At 36.9% G+C, this 21,895-nt stretch overlaps 4 protein-coding genes across 5 annotated transcripts in view; all 4 read left to right on the top strand.

The window, feature by feature from the left end:
- LOC131779891 (protein MMS22-like) overlaps positions 1 to 5,583 on the top strand; it is a 31,653-nt gene extending 26,070 nt beyond the window's left edge. For both annotated transcript variants that reach the window (XM_066172182.1, XM_059096492.2), the window contains exons 28-39: positions 255 to 315; positions 450 to 566; positions 790 to 888; positions 1,195 to 1,248; positions 1,746 to 1,792; positions 2,391 to 2,469; positions 2,583 to 2,641; positions 3,125 to 3,219; positions 3,913 to 3,973; positions 4,125 to 4,182; positions 4,643 to 4,776; positions 4,976 to 5,583. In XM_066172182.1, the coding sequence (XP_066028279.1) occupies positions 255 to 315; positions 450 to 566; positions 790 to 888; positions 1,195 to 1,248; positions 1,746 to 1,792; positions 2,391 to 2,469; positions 2,583 to 2,641; positions 3,125 to 3,219; positions 3,913 to 3,973; positions 4,125 to 4,182; positions 4,643 to 4,776; positions 4,976 to 5,078 (967 nt within the window). In that variant the 3' untranslated portion in view covers positions 5,079 to 5,583. The remainder of the gene's footprint in view (positions 1 to 254; positions 316 to 449; positions 567 to 789; positions 889 to 1,194; positions 1,249 to 1,745; positions 1,793 to 2,390; positions 2,470 to 2,582; positions 2,642 to 3,124; positions 3,220 to 3,912; positions 3,974 to 4,124; positions 4,183 to 4,642; positions 4,777 to 4,975) is intronic.
- A 501-nt stretch (positions 5,584 to 6,084) lies between these two features.
- LOC131779914 (glutathione S-transferase omega-1) lies at positions 6,085 to 8,728 on the top strand. The gene is made up of 5 exons (XM_059096516.2): positions 6,085 to 6,244; positions 6,480 to 6,642; positions 7,188 to 7,288; positions 7,439 to 7,556; positions 8,326 to 8,728. The coding sequence occupies exons 1-5, from the start codon at positions 6,155 to 6,157 to the stop codon at positions 8,547 to 8,549; spliced, it is 696 nt and encodes a 231-aa protein (XP_058952499.2). The 5' UTR covers positions 6,085 to 6,154; the 3' UTR covers positions 8,550 to 8,728.
- A 1,201-nt stretch (positions 8,729 to 9,929) lies between these two features.
- Positions 9,930 to 12,786, top strand: LOC131779894 (glutathione S-transferase omega-1-like). Its single transcript, XM_059096495.2, has 5 exons — positions 9,930 to 10,101; positions 10,273 to 10,435; positions 11,224 to 11,324; positions 11,512 to 11,629; positions 12,058 to 12,786. The coding sequence occupies exons 1-5, from the start codon at positions 10,012 to 10,014 to the stop codon at positions 12,300 to 12,302; spliced, it is 717 nt and encodes a 238-aa protein (XP_058952478.2). The 5' UTR covers positions 9,930 to 10,011; the 3' UTR covers positions 12,303 to 12,786.
- Positions 12,787 to 14,764: 1,978 nt separating this feature from the next.
- On the top strand, positions 14,765 to 21,747 carry LOC131779888 (tRNA wybutosine-synthesizing protein 5-like). Its single transcript, XM_059096489.2, has 10 exons — positions 14,765 to 15,284; positions 16,901 to 16,967; positions 17,215 to 17,340; positions 17,719 to 17,768; positions 18,417 to 18,509; positions 18,969 to 19,142; positions 19,617 to 19,686; positions 20,181 to 20,246; positions 20,757 to 20,834; positions 21,335 to 21,747. Exons 1-10 carry the CDS (start codon positions 14,833 to 14,835, stop codon positions 21,437 to 21,439), a joined length of 1,281 nt encoding a protein of 426 aa, XP_058952472.2. The 5' UTR covers positions 14,765 to 14,832; the 3' UTR covers positions 21,440 to 21,747.
- Positions 21,748 to 21,895: the final 148 nt, after the last annotated feature.

Below are 21,895 nucleotides of genomic sequence, written 5' to 3'. Positions count from 1 at the left end.
AACACGTCTTTAGAAGTGATCGTTAAAATGATTACCAGTAACTTAAAATGTGAACAAACAACGAATAGCGTAAAAGCTTTTCTCTGCGAACATTTTCATGAAAGGCTGGCTCTTCATTTGAAAATCTGTATGTTCTTGTACTTGCTATAATTTCAAGGTGGTTCCATTTAATATTATGATCAGTTTAGGTAAAATGTTAAGGTAAAAATGTGTGAGGTAATCAGTGGTGAGACTATTTGTATGTTTTTTGATAGGATTGCATATCATGTTGCTGGACTTCTGACCAAGCATTGTTATAAGATCATTTACAGCCGGGTAAGGCGTTAGTACCGTTTTTTAGAATAACTTGAAATTTTACAGATCTTTTCGCGCAATCAAAGTTGCTATTAACCTTATTTGAAGGTTGAATGACTTTCGTCTTCTGTGCAATCTCTCTTTATTATTTTCAGACTCAACCCAGATGTCTTTTTCCTCGGTTGGTTGACCAATTTGTTCTCCCACTCCCTAACAGCAAGAAACCTGTTGCACCTTTGGTCATGCAGTGTATCAAAGCACACTTACATCAGGTATTTGGATCAAAGTATTCGAGTAATTCCCAATTTAGTACCGAAAGAAATTTGAGATTTCATTGGTTTTTCTCTACTTCCCACCGTGATTGGTCAAGAAAACTCGCAAACAATCAAATACAATCTTGACTGAGTCTCGTTGTCGTGCGCTTGAGTTCCCATGGTTGGCTACGTGAGGTATTTTAAACATTCGCAGTTTATAATTGTGTTTTTTTTTTCGCAGTTTCTACAGGGTCTTGCCTGCCTAGATTTCAAGAGAGATGAATTTATACGGAGAAAGATTAAACAAATATTCATCTCGTACTTTCGGCTTTTCAACCAGGTAAGAGCAACTTTTATTCAACCGAAAGAACGCGCTAAAGAAAGTTTGTTCGCCCAGGCTAGAGAAAAATTGTTGAGCATTGCAATTATTAAAATGGAATATTTTTGATACTTCTTACATCGCAATTTTCCAATCTGCGCAGTCCTTTATGGTTGTTGCAACAACCGACGAGAACCTCAATGGTGTAGTATTGGACTTTAAAGTTTTCAGCCAACCAAAGCAATTTGGCTGCTCGCTCTTACATCCTAGACCGACTTAGCTTTTAGAAGAAATGTTTTAATTTGTTGAAATTATTTTTTGTCACAGATTTTGCCATCTTCCTCTCAGGCAGCCAATATTCCGACTAAGAACCCTTTTCTGGTATGTTAACTTGCTCATTTACCATTTATGGGTTGTTACATATTCAATTTTTTTTCGATAGCATTAGATGTTTTTTGTATGCATATCACCGCGCAATGACGACAGAAAGTTTACGCATGACAATTACGGCAATAAAACTTATATTTTCCAAGGTGGTAGGTTGCAGTTTGTTGTAATTTTATCTATTCTGAATTTTCCTTTTTTGTTTTGAGTATATGCCTCCCTTGGTGGTTTTGAATCTCACCAAACTAGCGGGTTCCCGCAAGTTCGACGCGATTTTGAACGTCACAAAAAGGAGGCCACATATTGTAGCGTATTTTCTATCCTTCTCATTCACGGCGAATGGTATTTTTTTCCTTTCTTTTTATTTCTTCTGAATTGATATTTTGACTGAAGGAGAAGTGAACAAAATAATGTTTAACTTTTACCTTCAGCTGTTATCGCAAACGTCATGCACAACAATAATTCTGAGTGCTCTTTCTATGGACTTTCCACAGGTAGTTCTCAAAGGATCATGTTTAACCGATCCTGCACCTGAGAACAGGTTTGTGAAACAGGAAGGAAGCTATAAATAGCTCATTTCTTTACATCATTTATGAAAGACACTCATTGCACTCACACGGCTTCCATTCTGCATTCGCGAAAAATTATGAAGTCTTTGTAATCTTTTCTTAGCGATTACCATTACGAACTTGAGTGTCGTAAAACCAAACTAAGTCATTAACAATGGCTAATCTGAGCAAAGGAAATTGTCATCAGGGAGCTTGTGAGAACTTAAAATGAAAGCAAGTAACATTCCCGCCAAATTGTCTGAAGGGCGGGAAAACGCGAAGGATCAAGTTTCGATTGGTGTTAGTTTTACATCTGATTGGATAAGAATGTGTCGTGAGTGTGCTTGTCCAATCACAGGGCGTAGTGAAGAAAACCCCTTGCAATCCTTATTGTCTACAATAAATGAAAATTGCTCCCATGCGAGAAGCACAATGGAAATTCTGAAACAGAAAAAATAATGGGAATATTCTGTCCAGTGTTTAGACTTGCGAATGTACATAAAGATCAACAACTTTTTTTTAGAAGGTGTAAGTTCCAAGAATGTTGTTAATGCTTTCGTTCTATAAAATCGTTCAATTTTTTCACTGTAGCGAATTCCGCCAATTCGTTGTGGAGATCATTCAAGAGAATTTCTTGTGCCTTCCACAGCAGCCTGCGAATCTAGCGACAGTAGGTTCCTTATTCAAATGTTGTTATTGATAAGTTCTTATAAGGTAAACTTTAGAAGAAATGATATCAAAGAATTGTTGTTTAACTATTCGGTTTGCGACCTTTTTTTTCAGACTTTGTCCTTTTTGGAGCAGTTATTTAGGAAAACGCTCTGTTCTTCTGAGACAGCAAGGTACTAGCAACTGATTTGTAGACATTCTTGTTTACAATTATCTTTTTGATTAATGCCTCATTTTCCTTTCTTATGGACAATAAGTTTCACAATGAAACGGGTTCGTTTCAATATGCTCTGTTTTTAAAGGGGCAGCTACTGAAACGAATGAAAACTTAAAGGGGCTGTGTGCTCAATCGTTTCGAAAAGTCACTTTCCTAGAATTCATTGTGGATAAAGAAACCCTTCCTTCCCTCCCTCCATCCCCCTCACATGACCTCTGAAGACGAGGTTGGAATGCACACAATCTAGATCGGTCCATTGGTAAACCAGGAACTAGTCTGAAACATTTTAGACCCTGTGCGCGTGAAAGTGACGGCGAGGAAATATGTCAAATTTAATCTTCTTCTCCTTTAAGGATCGAACAGATAAATTCAGGGAAGGAAATCGTAGCCAGCTAAACGGAGAACAAAATGGATAATTTTTCTCATTTTTCCATTGCAGAAACACCCCAGTTTTGCTGGAATCTATCATGTTTTGTTTGCTAACGTGTAATCAGTTTACCGCGGGAAACGAACCCCCCGAGATAAGAAGGCAAGGTAAAGGCTTTCAAATATAATGGTAGTTGGGTTGTTGTTGGGAGAGGAGGGGAGGGGAGGGGAAGGGAAGGGAAGGGGAGGGGAAGGGAAGGGAAGGTAAATATTTAAAAAAGAGCTCTTGTCGATATAGGCTTAAGTAATGAAATTTTTATTGTTGTAATATGCATGTATATATGTATGTATCCAGGTGGTAAGTTTCTAAAGAAACTGTGATGCTGTGTCGTAGGAGAGTATAACAGGGGCTAACGTTCGAAATGTCAGCCTTTAAACTCTTTAAGATGGCCAATTTCCGTTATCAACCCAGTTGATAATACTAAATATATATCAACTTTATTTATAGAGGGTGACAACAGCCAATTAAAAACTGAAAAAAACTTGCGGTTCTCAGTATCTTTTCTTAATGTACTCATTGTTTGCATGTTTAGATTTGAGGAGGCGAACATCAGACATCAAGACATTTAGACATTACTGGAAAATATAATGTAATAGAGCTGTTGCAAATTTTGTAAAGATAGTGAAACCTTTTCCTGATCGTTTTCCCGGTTACATAAAATAAAGTAAATAATAACAATAATGGCTGCGGATGGACAAGTGTGATACATGTTGTGGCAAATGGGAATAGTTGCTGACGGGTGAATTTTTAAACAGGCACATATTATAGTGAATCTCCTTTCGTTTCTTTTTTCATTTCAGCCACTGAAATCTTACGTTTGATGGTTGGAGCTTGTACGAAAACACCGGAAATGAACTCCAGGTAAAGAATGAACTTGTTGTTCCCTTAATGTACGTTTCTTTTCTTTTTTTTTTTTTTTAATTTTTTTTAAAATTTTTTTTTTAAGGATTAAAAAGGTTGTGTATTTAGGGAGTAATGTTGACATTTTGAGGTGATTTCTTTGTTTTTTCAGGGAAGTTCTGTTGCCTCACTTAAGAAATTTCTTGTACAGTAAAATCACTCTGTACCAGGTGAGATTGTCTGAGATTACAGCTATGGGCAAAAATAACAACTACGTAGGAAAAATAACAAACATAGCATGCTATTTTCCATTTGTTTCTTTTGCGATAAGGCTTTTCTTATCAGCTGTGGGTGTCACGGGTTCAATCATGATCAGTAGGCCTGTTCTCCATACTATTCTGTATACATTTCCTAAGATCCTGACGAGGGGAATTTGTTTAACAGTCAGGAGGCCCTTTTGTTGGTAATCGTTTCTTTTACTCTCGTGACCTTAACGTTTGATTCAGGGGTGATATTGTACGGGGAAATAAGATGCCAGTCACTCATAGGGTGAAAGGGTTCATTAACTGGAAGCTGATGAAAGGAAAAATGTGAATGTTTTTGCCTGTTACTGACGTTTGTCGACATCTCATTTCCGCGCATTTTTTAACTGACGTAGTAAAACCTTACGCACTACTCTTCTTTTTTCAGGGTTTAGTGTTTAAAACACTTGAAACACTTGTCCCCTTCGACTCAGACCTCGTCACGGCGTTGATACCCGCCTGTAAACAGGCTGTGATACAGCTCGAACAGAAGAGGGGAGTAGGAACTGACATGCAATTGAGGTAAGCTGATTACTCATAGTGTACAGCCGCGCCTCCCCCACCCCCCACCCCACCCTCCAATTTTCTTTTGAAGAGTAGGGGTGGCTGTACATAGGCTAATTACTCTTAAATACTTTATGGGAAAACTTTATTTCTTACGAATCCCTTGCATTATTAGGATCAAGTTTCATTATTTTTGTCTTTTTGCATTGTGCTGTAGATCTTCGTTTAAGTCATTTCTGAGTAAACTTGGACACAGCGGCGGAGAGGCAATCAAAGATTTCGAAAAGGAAGACACGGCCACAACATTGAATGTATCCTGATAGCAATGGTTTTAAGAGAAGTGATCAGTTGACACAAATGCCCTGGAGAAGGACTTTACGAAAGCTGAAGAGGAATTAAAGGCAACTGCGACAGTCGACGAAGTGATTAATGTTTTGGCTCATAGTGAAGAACACGTTAGAAAAAAAAATTTTCGTAAAAAGATATACAGAAAAAAATGAGAGTGAATGTAACTATTATTTTCTCTAGCCTCATTATTAGCCCATGTCACATTTCACGTCGTGGAAAATTTAATAATTTCGAGCATGAAACAGTTGATATGCATAATGGGAGGGCTCACTGCGGTGAAGAATCGTGTTTTTATTTCTACTAATTGTATTCCAAAACCTACGGTAAAATAATAAATCTCTGTCTTTAGAGCAATTTTTGGGGCGAAGGACTACACCCTTTTTCTTCTTGAATTCCACCCATTCACTAAAGTTAACCCCCTGAAAATTCTTTTTCAGGAACTATAAGAAGTATACTTTAGTGATGGTAAAATAAATCAGATAACTTAGATACATCTTTGAAGTTAAACCACTTGAAAACTGTCCAAATTTGCCATCAGGAATACGGTGCCGCTTAAGACAGGTTTGACTGTAACCGTTTCCCTCCCTCTCCCCCTCCCCACCCCTTCGCCTCGTATAAAAAGAATTGAACGGTCAAAATACATGAATCACACCCGAAAGAAAACTCTGTGGTCTTGTCCTTGCCCATTGTCCATGGGCAAGTTACTGGAAAATTCCTCTTCCTTTGGATTAGCTCGCGTCCAGCTCCAGTCGCGTCGAACAAAGACTAACTCTGTGGCAGTTGGAACGTCTTCGTCCACAATGATGGTTCTATATCGTGAGAAAAATGATGAAACGTTCGCTGGGGAAATTGTGTTCGATCCTACCAATGTATTGCGAAGAACGATTTCAGTCGTGACTCGACTGAACAAAAATATAGCGTGACTCATCAGGTCAGCTGTCTCAACATGAAAGTAGCCAATACCGGGCCGTCAGTGTGACGCTGCAAAAATTTATGGTCGCACCGTGACTGTTATAAGAGTTGAGTTTGCTTTTTTTTTCGTGGAGAAATGGCTCACTTTTCGAAAGGATCTGACAAGCCGGCGCTGAAAGGCGGGAGCCTTCGCCTTTACAGTATGAGATTCTGTCCATTTGCACAGGTAAAGTACATCGTGTCTGAGGCAACGTAGCTCGTAGGCGCTTTGCATGTTTCTTTTACGACTGTTTCATTCACTTGTTTGCGTGCGCGGCACATCATCGTGTTTTGTGTTTTTTGTTTGGTGCTTGTCTTTATTTTCGATCGTTTGGCACATTCTAGCAAGCTTCCGTAATAAGCCATCATTTCCATACTTCATTGTAGTTTGAGTTGTATTCATCCCGGTGATTTATTTGCAGAGAGCACGACTTGTGTTAGCAGCAAAAGGAATCGAGTACGAATGTGTGAACGTCAATTTGATGGATAAACCAGAATGGTTTATCGAAATGAACCCAGCTGGAGCTGTCCCAGTGATCGAACTGCCTGATGGAAAGGTTCTTTATGAATCTGCGATATGCTGCGGTTGGTAAAATGTTTTTTGTTGCTGTTGTTGCTTTTGTTTTGCGCTCCTTAGTGTTTAATTAATGAGAAAGACGCTAAAGGAACGCACGATTCTCATCTCACTTTCCGGCCTATGATTGCAGAACCGATCGAAAAAACGGTCCAAATTTGATTTGCCAAAAAATTGTAGGAAACTCTGAAGCTCTCATAGAAACTCTGCATGGTTTAAAATTTCCGACTGTGAACTTGTGTGGCCAATCTCGGCAACCATTGGTAAACTAATCGGTGTCCCCGATTAGCTAATCTATAGCTTAAAAACATTGACACGTTAATTAAGTTTTCATTCATTCATTCCTTCAACAGTTTTTTAAAGTTTCTCCTGCTTCACTTCACAAAACCTTTTGGAACTTTTCATAGAGATAACATAATAGGCCAAATAATCATAAATGTAGCCCTTTCATTCTCACCTAATATTTAAGGAGCAAGCCCTTTTTAGTTCTAACTTTTTCTCAAGCTGAACTTTCTTCAGACCCTTTGTCAACTCCTTGTTAATTTTGTTTACTTAGAATTTTTGGAGGATTTTTATCCAGAGAAGGAACATCTATTTCCAAAAGATCTAGTTGAAAAACACAAGCAGAGAATAATGGTTGAAGTTTTGGGAAGCAAGGTATGATTGATCTTTATTAAAGCTGTTTTATATAATAAATGGTAATAAGTTTGAATCACATAGCAAAGACTTGGACATGGCAAATGGCAGGTGGCAGAATTTTTTAATTTAGTTATTGGGAATGATTGGCATATGTATTATTTTTTTTAGTTGATTCCTGCTTATTATAAAGAGATGCTGGGTAACGGAAGTCCTGAAACAGTGGCAGAACTAAATAAACATCTGACTGCATTTGAAAAAGAACTGAATGGAAAAAAATTTGTTGGAGGTGGGTCATGAAATAAACTACACCTGACAACTTTTTCTTATGTCAGAAGAGTGTGATTAGAATATATTTCTTGAATTTCTAATGGAAATCCAAAAACTTCTGAACTTTACTGCAGAAGTCCTTCTGACAATTTCTAAATGTGGCTGAAAGATCCCCCTACATTTTCAACTGAAGTCCAAACATTTTTTCATTTAACAATGCTAAGTATCCAGTCTAATTTGGCAGGTATATATTTCCAGAGTAAAATTTTTCTTCTGGAAAATTGACAACAAAGGCAATTAAACTCGCACAGATCAATATTTATCAATCTGTATCTGCCAGTTTCACTGACACAAGGGTAAATAATTGTTTCACATTCATACCACATGGAAACTGAAAAATTAGTTTATTTTTGTCATTATTCTGAAAACTGGTCCGAAACTAAACTCTTGTTACATGATTTTGTCTCTTCAGCTGCTTGGGGATGAAAAGTTCTTGCCAGTCACTTGCAAACTAGCCAATCAGCACATGTGAAAAGTACTATTCACTTGTGTGGTGTACAATAATAAAAAAGTTATCCCAGTTTTTATAGTCTTTTCCTTTTAAAACAAAAATCCACTGAATTGTGCTTGGAGATTTTTACATTAAAAAACACATTAGACACATGGCAAGATGTAGGACCTTAGAAACATAAGAAGAAATCTGGTGTTTGGTTAATTTGAGTATTGGAATGTTGGGGAAAAGTATCACACATAATAAAAATGCATACATTCCGGCTTTCTTGTAACAGGTTCAAGTCCCAGCATGGCAGACTACCTCATGTGGCCATGGATTGAACGACTCTATCTAATAACTGATCTCCTGAAGGGGTTCCCAGTGCTCTCAGCCTGGTGTGCGGCCATGAGTGAAGTGCCTGCTGTGAAGGAGTGCACTGTTCCGGCAGAATGGCACAAAAAGTTCTATGAAGGCTACAAAGCGAAAAATCCAGATGCACAGCTTGTTGGTCTCGAATGAAAAGCTTGAAACACAAATGTTAAACACGATCCTAGAGATACCGACAATGTAGAAAGGATTCTGTGTTTATTAGTGATCATATAGCTGTGTACGAAACGAGAGAAATAAAAACTAAAGAAACAATCGCATATTCAGTAACAAGGTTGAGAATATACTCTTAGAAAACGATGTTACCACCAGCGTAGAAGTTGAGTCGTTGCTGTGTATCATTGTATGTAAATCATTCCATAACGGTCAGTAAGCCATGAAAGCTGCTGTCCTTTGCATTTTTACGATGGTAGGCTGGGAACGACTAGAAATTCCAAATGTAGGACTATTACTTGGAATAAGTGTGGATACACACATTGAAAATCTAATGTGCCGAAAACAGAGGGAAAAAAGTTAGTAAGGTAGAGTATACGATGAAAAATGTATCAAGCGCCTCCTACGTCTTGCAGCGGAAACTAGCGAGGGTTCTATCATCTTATCAGTCTTGCCACTTCCGTATACGTCAATTCTGTTCACTGTCCTTTCGATATTTCTTTGAACAAGTCATCTCATCAATGAACGTTCTGTTACACGAGCTAAAAGGCTTTGCCGAGAAGAGGTTTTAGACTTGGTTTTTCCCTCCCCCATCTTTGATAATCGTGATAATTTCTAATCATGAAACCCCTTGGTGAAATAACCCCCCTCCCACAAGCTGGTAAGACGTTAAGGTATGACTCCCAGGCGGACCTCTTCTGCAAATTTGTCAGCTTTTCGTTTGTTTTGTATTTTTCCGCTGATGCATGATGAATGATTTGTGTGCAGAGAGCGCGACTCATGCTTGCAGCGAAAGGAATCGTGTACGAATGTTTAAACATAACTTCATGTCTAGGCCAGACTGGTTTTTTTTTTAATGAATCCGCTTGGCAAGGTCCCAGTTATAGAGCTTCCTGGCGGAAAGGTCTTGTATGAGTCGGCCGATAGTGGTAAGTAACCGTCACGAGGAGTGGAAATGTGTTGGCAAAAAATCCTTTAAGAGATCCAAACTCGATCTTTAGTCGCTATTAGCTAATTGGACGTGCAATAGTGTTGTAGGATCTCTCACCCATCTTGTGCATGGATCGTTTCAGTATGGTGTATAACTTCCAAAAACTTGACTACGGTACGAGTGTCAAGTAATTAACTCACTATCGGGCAAAATAGTTGATAAAAAGAAGAATAAGATCGTTTGTTAATTGCTTATCTTTGCTTGTCAGTCGCATGTAACTCTAAGTAGAGAAGTACGATAAGTGACGTGACAAGATCCTTATTGCACAGGTGCATGAAAATATTACGTGATCTCAAGCGTGCGTGACTCTAAAATGCGTGACTGATGACTGTGCAGGGACTGCGCAGTGACTGTGCAGTGACTGCAGTGACTGCGCAGTGAGTGTGCAGTGACGGTGCAAACTCATTCGAAAGCAAACGTACTCTGTGAGCTATCGTTCTGTGGACTAAAATGACTCACTTTTCTAGAGGATCCGAAAAGCCTGTCTCAAAAACAGATGGCCTCCGCCTCTACAGTATGCGATTTTGTCCTTACGCACAGGTAAACATTTTGACGTTCTGTGCGTGCTGTATTAAACTTGATAGCCATAGTTGTGAAAGGCCAGCTTCAGTATTTATTTCATCTGCCTTCTTTCTCGTTGATTTTCTATTCGGGGTACTTGTAACACATTCTGCGAAATATACTCAGCGATTGTCTATTCCATGTTTGTAGAGAACACGACTAGTGCTTGCAGCAAAAGGGATTGAGCACGAGTGTGTGAACATCAACTTGAAAGACAAACCAGAATGGTTTTTCGAGCTGAACCCCGTTGGAAAGGTCCCAGTGATTGAGCTGCCTGGTGGAAAGGTTATTTACGAGTCTGCAATATGCTGTGGTAAGGGACAAGGTTTTGAAATCTTGCGTACGGGCCAAACAAGAAAATTCTTTCATGGCCTGGATTTCAGACTTGAAAACCGTATATTTATAGTCAAACTATTGCAACTTCTCGATCCATGTGTGATTGTTGTTACTTGTCTTCACTTCCCTTTTCAGAATAATTACTTAGAACATTATTTAGAGGAGTTAATATGTTTTTCCGATAACAGTACTGATTTTCATGGCAAGTGCTTGGCGATGTAACAACTCGGGTGTCATGTGACCTAACACGGACCTGTACGTAGAACAAATCGCTGAATTTTCTCCAGGCAATAGTATTTGGGTAACCGGACTCATCTGCTTGAGATCCAAAATATCAATCTTTCCTTTTTGACTCGACTAGTTTCCTTCTGAAATTAGTCATCATAAAATATTTTCCTGTTTATGAATGATTTCTTCTGAGGAGGAAGGGTTCAAGTTTGATTTACTGAAATCCCAAAGCCCACTGGTTCTGCCCCGGATTGAAATTTGATGGAACCAGTCCAGCAAGGAAAGCTTTAAACCAAATTAGTCTAAATTGTAGTCAAAATTTACAAAATGTCACATTTTCATCCTAAGTTGCAGATTCCTGTGCAATGAGGTGAAAAAAACCCATGTCTGTTGTTAGACCTTTATTTATTTATTTTTTTTCCACGCAAAAGACTTCCACAAAAACTGGCTACCTTTTTAAATGACTGGCTACCCAAACATGAAAATTCATAAAATATTGGGGTTAAACTGAAAATCAAGTCATTTGTCATCTTTCAGATTTCCTAGAAGATATGTATCCAGGAAAGACAAATTTGTTTCCAAAGGATCCATTTGAAAAACACAAGCAACGATTACTGGTTGAAGTTCTGTGTAATAAGGTACACATTCATTCTTACCCACTCCTTATAGAATGTTTCTTCAGATTCAGAGGCAGCCCTGGAAGCTACAGAGTTTTGGAACAAAAACTGATCCTCAATTCAATGCCATGTCATTTGTGTCATAAATTAATTTATTACTTCCTGGTTGATAAAATCCAAGCCAATTACTTGATTTTATGCATTGCAGCTCACATCTGCCTTTTACAAATCTATACGGGGTGGTGATGATGCCAAAGAGGAACTATACAAGCAACTGGCTGCATTAGAAAAAGAACTCAAAGAGACGAATACAAAATTTATTGGAGGTGAGCTCTTGTCAATTATTTTGATTCAGATAGGTTTAAGTATATTGCCTGTTCTTCCAAACTGGTAACATGACAATTTGGTTAATTGTCTGAAAAATAAAAAAAAAATTATATAATATCCTTCTCCCATCTATATGTGAAGGCCAGGGTTTCCCAGTTTTCATGAGGTTTTTACATTAATTTTCTAATGAGCCCCAAGGCTTATTTCTTTTCTCTGAAATGTTTATTTCTTCATGTTGATCTTTCAGTCTTCAACTAGTTTCATACCAGGAACTCACACAAATAAATTGTACAGGAAGGATTCAGGGAGACAGGATTAGAAAAAAATTCCCTTTTTCCACCACATCCTGTAAAGGAATCAGGCAAATAGAGGTGATAGTCTGCAGAGAAATCCCTTGTTCAAAATTATTATATTTCTTATTTACCAGGTTCAAGTCCCAGCATGGCAGACTATCTCATTTGGCCATGGCTTGAACGGCTCTATCTAATGACTGACCACTTTAAGACTGACTTGGGTAAGTTCCCAGTACTCTCAGCTTGGTGCGTGGCCATGAGTGACGTGCCTGCAGTGAAGGAATGCAGTTATCCAGCGGAATGGCACAAAAAATTCTTAGAGGGATACAGTACTGGCAATGCAGAGGCTCAGTTGTATGGCATTGAAGAGAAAGTGTAAACAGGCTTTCAAATCACGTTCGTATTTTTAACGTTGCTCCTTTCCAGAACTAAAAGGAGAAGGATAGAAAACCGTAATGAAAGCATTGAAAATATTTGTCACGTAGTTGTCTTCCACTGTGCTTGTCACCCCTTGCTTCACATTACTTTCGGGGGCCGTTAAAAGTATATAGTAAAATTTGACACTTTGAATGAAACAAAGATAGTGTGAAGGTTTTGCATATTAATTGAAAATTGTTTTTGCGGCTTCTTTAAGCTTTGATGCTGAAAATACTGTTCAAACTCCAAAACTGAAGGCTGTCACACTGAAGTTCCGACAACGAGGTGACATGTTAATTGTGGGTTAAAACTTTTTTTTTACCATATAAAGAATACATACGTAAATGCACTTACAGTAACTTGCACGTATCTTGTTCCGTGTTGCTATATTCTCCATGCGGGGGCTGTAGAATTTTAATTCTGAATAAAACAACAGATCATGGGAATGTTGTGCATGTTCTTTGACAATTCTTTAGCGACTTCTCAAAATTTTGCCTAAAATTTGACGTCCAATTTCAAGGTACAAGGAGAAAAAAACGTTCACGACGTCCTTTTGGACCAAGTATAATATCAGCTTAAGGGTTCTGATATCGCAATGTTCCTCACTCATTGTCTAGCTGGCTATTTCAATCATCTCTACTCATCATCCGAAGAATCAACGTTAATTGTGCACTCAGTAAATGATGTTCTATTGTCTCCAGAACTACCCAGTTTTCAGTGGCTATCGTTGCTATTCCTCGAAGTTAAAGATCATCTCAAATATGTTAGTCTTTCTTTATTTAATGATACTGGAATGGATTTCATATTCATTTTTTCTTCATTGGGTGACTTCTAAGGACGTCGAGAAAGACTCGAGTATAGAAAAAAAGTTATTCATTTCAAGTAATACACAATTTCACGAGTGGAGCTTCATTCGAGACCCAAAAAATCTTAAGAATCATCCATGGTAACGTGAGATAGTAAATTTGTTGTAGACTTGCTATGATGTACCTCTTGTTCATAGTTTTTATGATCACTAAAATGAATTTCCTTTTTTACCCACGTTCAACTTCAAGAGAAGCGGTTAATTTACTCCTCCGTGAACTCTTTGTTTATTGCAGGCACTAAACTAACGAGCCGGTTGAAAACAGTCGCGCGGCTTTTTCACACCTCCCTCTACTAGCGGAAATTATGTGTCACAAGGCGTTACCCACTGGAAGCCAAGTTTCCAAAGACCATTATTTGATACCTAGGCTGTCGAAATCTGCGCGTGTAATTTATATCTAATTTGCATCTCTTAAGCTTTAAAAACTTCTACATTTCTTCTGTCATTGTCTGACATCCCAGAGAAAAGTTCTGTCGTTGTGGCGGGTAAGAAAATAAGCAACAAACAAATTTTAGAAGGAGTAAATATGAAAACAACTCGGAAAAAGAAACGTAAAAGGACACTTTATACTTTGACATTGTGCTGGCGATTCAACATTTCAAGTACACAACTCAACATCAGATGTTTTTTTCTTCATGTTTTTTACGCAATTCCGGAATTAAGCCGTCTTCGTCAATAAACCAGCTGTTTTTAAAAGCAACATAATCCATTGGGAAAATTTTCTCCATGCCTGTTTTGTAGGCCGTCAAATTAGCGGCGCAGTCTTTAATCTAAAAAAGTCAAATAAAACAACAGATGAACATCAAGGTTCTTTTGAAGTCGAATTTCTTCCAACTCACGTCACTTTTTATTCATGATCGGAATGGAACTATTTTTATCAGTAAACTAGATGTTTTTGAAATCAACATCAAGAAAGCCTTATCATTCGTGCGTGTTTTGTTGCCTTAAATATTATGGCCTTGGGTTGTGCTATATAATATCAAGTTGAAAAGGCTGAAAAAAAATTCCGTCGAGGTCCACTTTCTTCTAGTGCACCAGTTTAGGGAGTGGCTAGCGTATGTCGTGTAATCTTAAGTAAAATCTGCTACATGATTGACTGTTCAAAATAAACGCAACTTTCAAGCCGAATAAGTTCATTGTAAATTTGTGGTTTGAACTGAACTCAATATGCACTGATATAGGAAGGAAGTTGAATAAATGGCTTTTAAAGTAACCCTATGATATACTCAGCAACAAGCTGCTTAAATTAAACAGAACTTTACGAATTAACTGGGACGATTAAATATGTAAAACATAGGGAAAAACAGACGGATCGATACATATCTTAACAGAGGCTGTGTTCTGCGATATAATATTATCACATCAAAGAGTCCTGTAGAGGGTGTCTTATTTTGTTTTTCAATATTCGCTTCATCTACATTTATAATAACGACAATAACTCGAATTCTAGAATAAATTCTTTAGATGCAAATTTCAGCATTTGCTGTAAATATAGAAACATCCTTCCTAGCGATATCGCGTGACGTCATTCTATGCCCATTCTTATATGAAGGCAAGAACGTAATCTTACCAACCATCTGTGCATGAAAACAAAACGTGAACACAGCCGAAGTGGATACACAACATCATGGGGAGAAGAAATTCCCTTTCACGCTTTCTTTTCATAATTTATTTACAATTCTCACTGATTCCCGTAGCAAAACTCTCGTTGGAAGAAGTTTCTTCAACGGATTTTAGTGCACCTCCAGGTCACTTGGAGCCGCTCGGATCTCGTAATGTACAACACTCTCTTGAAGTTATCAATGACTTCTTAACTCCTATGGAGTTTTTTAAAAACTACGTATCCCCCATAAAGCCTGTCTTGATACGAGGAGGAGCAAAAATCTCGCCGGCCTTGACCAAATGGACAGACGAATATTTCCTTTCTTTACCCGAATCAAACGATTTTAATGTTACTGCAGAACAAAGAAAGAAAGAGATTCGAACATTCCCTGCCTACTATGTGAGCTTCAAGGAGTTTGTGTCAACGTACAGAAAAGAGGATATTTACATGGTTAATGGTGTCCCTCCTTTCCTTCAGTAAGTAAATTTCGTTGTTACTTTGTTAAACTTACCAGAGGTGGATTAAAAACAATAGATTGTTTATTTGCATAATTTTCTTCGGCGGTGTTGATCGTAAAATACATTTAAATGGTGTATTAGTCTTTAAGATTTTAAAACTGTATCCTCGGTTTAACTTGATGATTTCACATACAGCTGACACATTGTCTTAAAGACCTTATAATGATTTCTGGGTAAAAAAGGATACAATTTTGGTATGTTATAAGTCGTTCTCAGTTAATAAATTCACCCCTTTATATGGATTTGCTTGAAGTAGTAGAGGTAGAGACCGAAATACTGTAATTTAACTATATTTAAATATAATTTAAAATTTCATGCGTAATATAAACTCACATTTAAACAGGAAAAATCGCATATGGCCTGGTCCTGAGTATTCTGAGTTGAAAATATTGTGGTCTTTAATGCCTAATGATATAATGTATTTTTTAGAGATTTCTTTTTTCATCACTAGAGAACTTTTGAACGGCCATGTATTATCTTTTGCTTAATGAGATCTGTGCCTACCCCTTAGAACAAACATGAGTTGAGGATATGTCAGGTGTTCCATTGAATATGTTTGCTTATATTTATGCATTTCACAACCTTTGTAAAACTCCTTATTTCAAAAGATTCTGAATTGAGATTGAAGTCTGCAGATGGTGCAGATGTTATCACGTTCTTATTGCAAGATCAAGTCAGCTATTAATTTCACAGTTTCAACAATAGCTTTTCAGCAAAAAAGTGGACTGAAGCACTATTAAATATCCTGTGTTGACAGCATGATTTAGATTGCATAGTTATCCTTCTTAAGGGTGCAGGCAAGTCAAGAATTTAAAGAAAGTGACGAGACTTTTAATTCTGTAATTCATGTTTCGGCAGAATCTTCTGTCATCTTCAGTTAATTAATGTACAAAGCGTTGGAAGTTGAATTGTGATAAAATAATGGTGACAACAAGAAAGAGGCGAAGCATGAAAGTGTGAGAATTAAAAGGATAGTTTTAAATTTACATGGTGTAATTGTTGATTCAAGGATGGTTGTTCCCTTTGAGTATGAATAGCTTCTTTTATCTTGAGTTGAAAACTGATAGTGGTGTGATCCAAAACATAGAAGCTACCTGCTGAACACAAAGGGCCACAATGTGCAGAATCATGCAGATGCCTGAGAAAGTGAGAGGCCCTGTCACTGACTAAGTGCTCTCTAGCACATGTGGAAAATTGCTGGCACGTTTCACCGATGTAACAGGCATTGCAACCAGCACATACAAACTTCTAAACCACATGTGAACGGAGCCCGTCAGGGACAGGGTCTTTCACACCAAACAAGTTGCCTATCTTGAAGGAAGAGAAAACCAGCTTAATATCCAAGTTGCATTGGATGTAATGTATCAGGAGTTGTTGAGTTTGAATACTTGACAGAAATCAGTAGGGTTTTATGGATAATTCAAACACTGAATCTATCATTTCATAACATATAGCTAACCGAAAATAGTATAGTTTAATAATAAAATAGTATCTTAACACTGTTAAAAATAATTTGGGCATTGTCTCAGCTTGTAACTTTTCCTACACCTCAAGTGCTGTCCATTTTAATGCAGGAAAGATGTAATATTGCCTCCGCCACTTTTATGTAATGATATTGTGAAGGACAAGTTAATCGACACGGTTAGTCATTGTTCCAATGTATTAAATTCACTGATAAAATTGACGCCTTCTTAGAAAAACAGTAAGCCTGGATCATACATTTTTATCTCAAAATTAAGTCTCTTTGAAAGGGTCTGAATTTTACAAGTTTCTAACACCTGCAGATTTCTTCATTGATTTTGTCCCTTTTTTGTGTTTTGTGTTATTCTTCTGTAAATCATTTTGTGTGTTTGTTCAGTTCTTTTCCCATGTTGTTTTAACTCTCCAGGTGATGTGGTTCAGTAGTGGTGGCACAAAGTCAGTCTTACATAACGATGATGTTGACAACATCAACTGTTTATTCAGTGGCACCAAGGAGCTTTTATTTATAGACTACAAAAAGTACAAGAAACAGGTGTGCTTGACAGCCATTTTGTTTTTCTTTTAGTTGTTTTGTTCAAAAAAAGATTGTTACCTATTCCAGGGTTAGAACAATATTGTGACATTTTGGTTTGACTCACTCTGAGATGAAAGCTTGAGAGGTATTTACCTTAATTAGAACAGTTACAAAGGTCTTATTAAGACCAAGTTTCACTTCTTTTAATCCAACCTGTATTAATGCCAAATGTCTTTCAAGTGCCTGGTCTCTGAACTCTACAGTAGCTTTTAGCAATTTACAGTCAGTGTATAGTCATCATGATGCTTTCAGGCTATATACTAGTAAATATTTCTCTTTTACAAGGATTTCACCATGCAATATTAGTAAAAGGCTTTTGTTTCCTTGATTGTCAAGGTTCCTATAGATTTCCCATCTGGTGGCTATTCTGGTGTAGATGTTGATCGGTAAGATATTAACAATATTATTTTGAAGTCCATGACTGTTTTTGTTGTTAAGTGGTATATTTCCTACATGTTTGTTGGTTGCAGTTTTCACATGAGTGTTTTTGTGACCTTAAAGCAACTTGCTGGCTCATATTTGGCAACTGGATATGGGATTGTCTATACTGTGCTAAAAATTTCTTTGCATATTTTGCAAGGTATTTTTGTTTGGCAAAAGAGAAAGAGGAGAAGTGCGATGGATAGCTTTGAAAACAAATGTTTGACTGATCAATGATTAATTTCAAAGAAATTAAGTTACTTCTTTATTGGTCTGAATTTTTTTTACAAGTCTAGCAATATTTTTTATTTGACCAAGGTTAAACATGAAAGGGAGGCTGTGGGTAGCATAACTGTGACATAAGCATAACCTTTTCAGTGTTAATAAATGAAATATTTATCCCTTATCTCTGAAGATCTCATTAGCAATTCTCCCTACTGTATGTCATATAGTTCTTGTGATGTTAGTTTTGAGAATTCGGTATTGGATCAACTAAGAATCCCCTAATTAATGTTTTTCCTGATCACTTGTCTGCTTGATATTATATTGATATTGTAAGGAGAAATTCTGTCTTGGTCTTATAAAGGGTTAACAATTGCTGTAACTTTTTTCAGTGTTGATTTTGTTAAGTATCCCAGTTTGAAAGATGTAGAGTATTTCAATGTGACAATGGAACCTGGTGATTGTCTGTTCATTCCTTACAAATGGTGAGATTTGCTCATTTGAATAATGTAATTTTGCAGTGCTTTTTAATGACTTTAAGTTGGCTTTTATAAGTATCTTTAAAGCTGTGTGGTTTCTGGCATGAAAAAGTACTTTAAAGAGTATTGCTGACTAAGCTTCATGCTGCTGAAAGGGGGAAAGCTATGGCTGAATAAGCCATGTAGCTTGAATGCTGGTCAACTGCCCTAAGGAGGGTCATCAGAAAGTCTACAAGTGGAGGGAATTCTTAGGATCCTTGTATGAATGACAATATGTTAAAGAAAAGAATATCGTTCACATGAAATTGGTATTTTTAGAGTTATAGTTGGGAAGCTCCAAGGGTTAACAATTAAAATGGGTTTTTATGATTCAAAGAAAATCTCAGAGATGAACGTCAGTATTGATTGATATTATCAGGTGTACAAATAAACATACATTGTAATATTTCATGTGATTATCCTTAGGTATCACCAGGTACGGTCATATGATCGTAACATAGCAGTGAATGTTTGGTGGAAACACATACCTGACTTTGTTCCACAAGATTGTGATATGGAACCCAACCAGACATTGGACAATTTTAAGTTCTCTTCTCTTGAACAAGAGGCAAGCAATACCCAAGAGCAAGAGGGTTTTATGTAAGTGAAAGTTTGCTAAAGTACAAATGTACCTATAATTTTTAACCACAGTTTCACCTGATTGTAACTCAATCAAGATACATTTGGCTCATGCAAGAGGTATTTACAGTTGACCACACATTAGCCATTATCAACTGACTATCTACTGAACTTTGATCAATCATGGATCAACTTTGGAATGATTTGATAACTGACTATATTTAGATACATATTTGTCAGACAAAAATATTGACTCAGGCCTCTGATACATTGTTCTGATGAAGGGCCAAATCTTGAAACTACAACTTTAGAAACTCTTTACGGTGGCCAATTTACATTTATCAACGCAGTTGAAAAACTAGATTATCTTGTTATACCCCCCAAAGATGCAGCACTATTATAGTTTCTTTAGAAACTTTCCCCCTATTACACATGTATTATAAATGAATCAAAAGGTTTCTCAGCTGATTAATTTTCTTTCAAATTTTTCTTCAGGAAATACATGAGTGAACTGATTGCCAATGGTCAAGTTGGTTTTAGGGAGTTTGAAGACAAATTGAAAACAGTATGTAGGCTTTCACTCTAGTAAGCCTTTGGGGTGGATTTGTTCCTAACCTTTAAACCCTAGGAGTGACCAGCTTCTAGTTTCTCCATACAGTTATGTAATACAGCTGAATCATTCATTTATTTTATGAAAGTAAAGGAAATGGTCACCACCTTTAGAAGCTTTGATTGTAACACAAAATTATCCTTGTCAATAGCAAAGGAAGTGAACAGAGAAAAGTATAGGGGATATGGATACTCATGTTAGGGTTGATATTTGTTCAAAAGTTATTATCAACAAAAGGATGACTTTCTATATAGAAATATAAGTCACACCAGATTATCAGGGCTCGTAATTGGTAAGGAGATGATAACCATTACCAAACAGATTGTTGGTGGTAAATGTGAAATCTTGATACTTTAGGTTATATGTTTTAAAATAAGAAAAAAGAAATGAAGAGCTTATATTAGATGGGTGTTCCTTGAAGATTTGAAATGGATGCTTTTTTCTCTCAGGAGTCTGCCATTGTTGGTGTTGAGCCTTTTGAGTGGAATGACAAGCTGTCAGCTGTGGCTAGGAAGGTTAGAATAAGGAAGTTACTGTCTATCCAAGAAGGTTCATTCCAGTGATGAACAAACAAGACCTTGCCATTTAGTCAGTATCAATTCCTAAAAGACTCTTTAGAGGCAGTATAAACTCTGTTATTGATTCATATGAGTGACTGGCTTCTAATTTCTCGTTACAGGATCTCCCTTGAAACAAATGTAAAGATCGTAAGGATAAAGGAAATGATTACCAATTTAAGAAGCTCCTGATTGTCAAACAAACTCTCCTTGTGATTGCTGTAGAAAATGTGAAGATTAGAGTGTGGAGAATATGAATATTCATTTTAGGATCTAAAGGGTGGAAGGGTGTTGCTCTTGGGGGTGTAAACAGAACTCGTTTATCGGGGGGTGAAGTATCTTCTCTGGTCATCAAATTAGTAACCCATCAGCTTCAAATCAAGCCTTTTTTGCTCTCCTATGTTATGGGAAATGTTTCTGTTATAGGCAATAGCATGGTTATTCCTAAGTCAGAATCTCTCTCCTCAGATATTTCAATTAGTAGACAAGGACAAGGATGGGTTGTTTTCAAAACATGATTTCAAACTATTGGAAGAGGATACTTCAGTAAGTTTATTTTCAGTCTTCACCAACCTCACCTGTCCTTGACTTAATTTAGTGACACTTCGAGGAAGTATTACAGTTATAATATTGCTAGTTTCAATATTCTCATTTCTTGCAATACCGTTTTCCTCTTAACCCCTAAACTCCCAAGATCTGATAGTCAATTCCCCCCTGCAGCTACAACATATTTCCTTTAAAATTAGTAACAGGAATTTGGCGTTAGATCAAGACAACAACTTCTACTTGATATGTTTGAGTATTCTCATTACCTGTTTGTTAGATAATGTATGGATATTGCAGGGAGAAGTTAGATTTTAATCACTTCTGGGAGTTAAAGGGTTAAATTGAAATTTTTTGTTAAATAAATTGGAGTGAGGAAAAGTTTTTCTTTTCTTTCTACATTTGTGACAATTACTTCAAATATATATTTCTTTCAATCCCTTTCCATCTTACCTTTAGTTTATTGCTTGACATTTATGTTGTTTTTCCTCATATTTTGATAGGTGGAGAGCGTTGTTGAAAATGAATTGGCCAGGATTGAAGATATAATAGAGGATCAAGTGGAATCAAACTATTCTCTCCAAGATGAGATAAAAGATGAACTTTAACTCAAACCAACTTTCTTTTATTTTGATAATCTTTGAATCCACTCATCCACTTAGGCTGACTAAATTGAAATAAATTTTAATTTTTTTTTTCCATATAAATGTACAGTAACTAAAATTGAGAGTTATTCTTATAGTTTTGGGGCCCAATATCTTCATTTGAAAAATGTATTTTAAAAAGTAAATAGTTAGTTCAATAATTAAGTTAAAGCAGAAGCAGTTTTACAGACATCCCTGGGACTCAGTTTTATTACTCTTCCTTTGAAATCACAGCTCCTTTCAAAGACGTCTTTTTTCTTTTCTTTTTTTTTTTTTTTGGGGGGGGGGGGTGGGGGAAGGGGAGTTAGCAGGAAGGCACCATCAGTGGTTGATAGGAAAGCAGATAAGGTAGAGAAGAAAGTTAATTGAATTTCTTGACTTCCCCACCCCAAAACGCTGATCACACAGTCTTATACATAA

The sequence above is a fragment of the Pocillopora verrucosa genome, chromosome 9, assembly GCF_036669915.1.
Source record: "Pocillopora verrucosa isolate sample1 chromosome 9, ASM3666991v2, whole genome shotgun sequence".
Taxonomy (NCBI): Eukaryota; Metazoa; Cnidaria; class Anthozoa; order Scleractinia; family Pocilloporidae; genus Pocillopora; species Pocillopora verrucosa.
The sequence above is the reverse complement of the archived record's forward strand: the minus strand, read 5'-3'. Positions and strand labels throughout refer to the sequence as shown.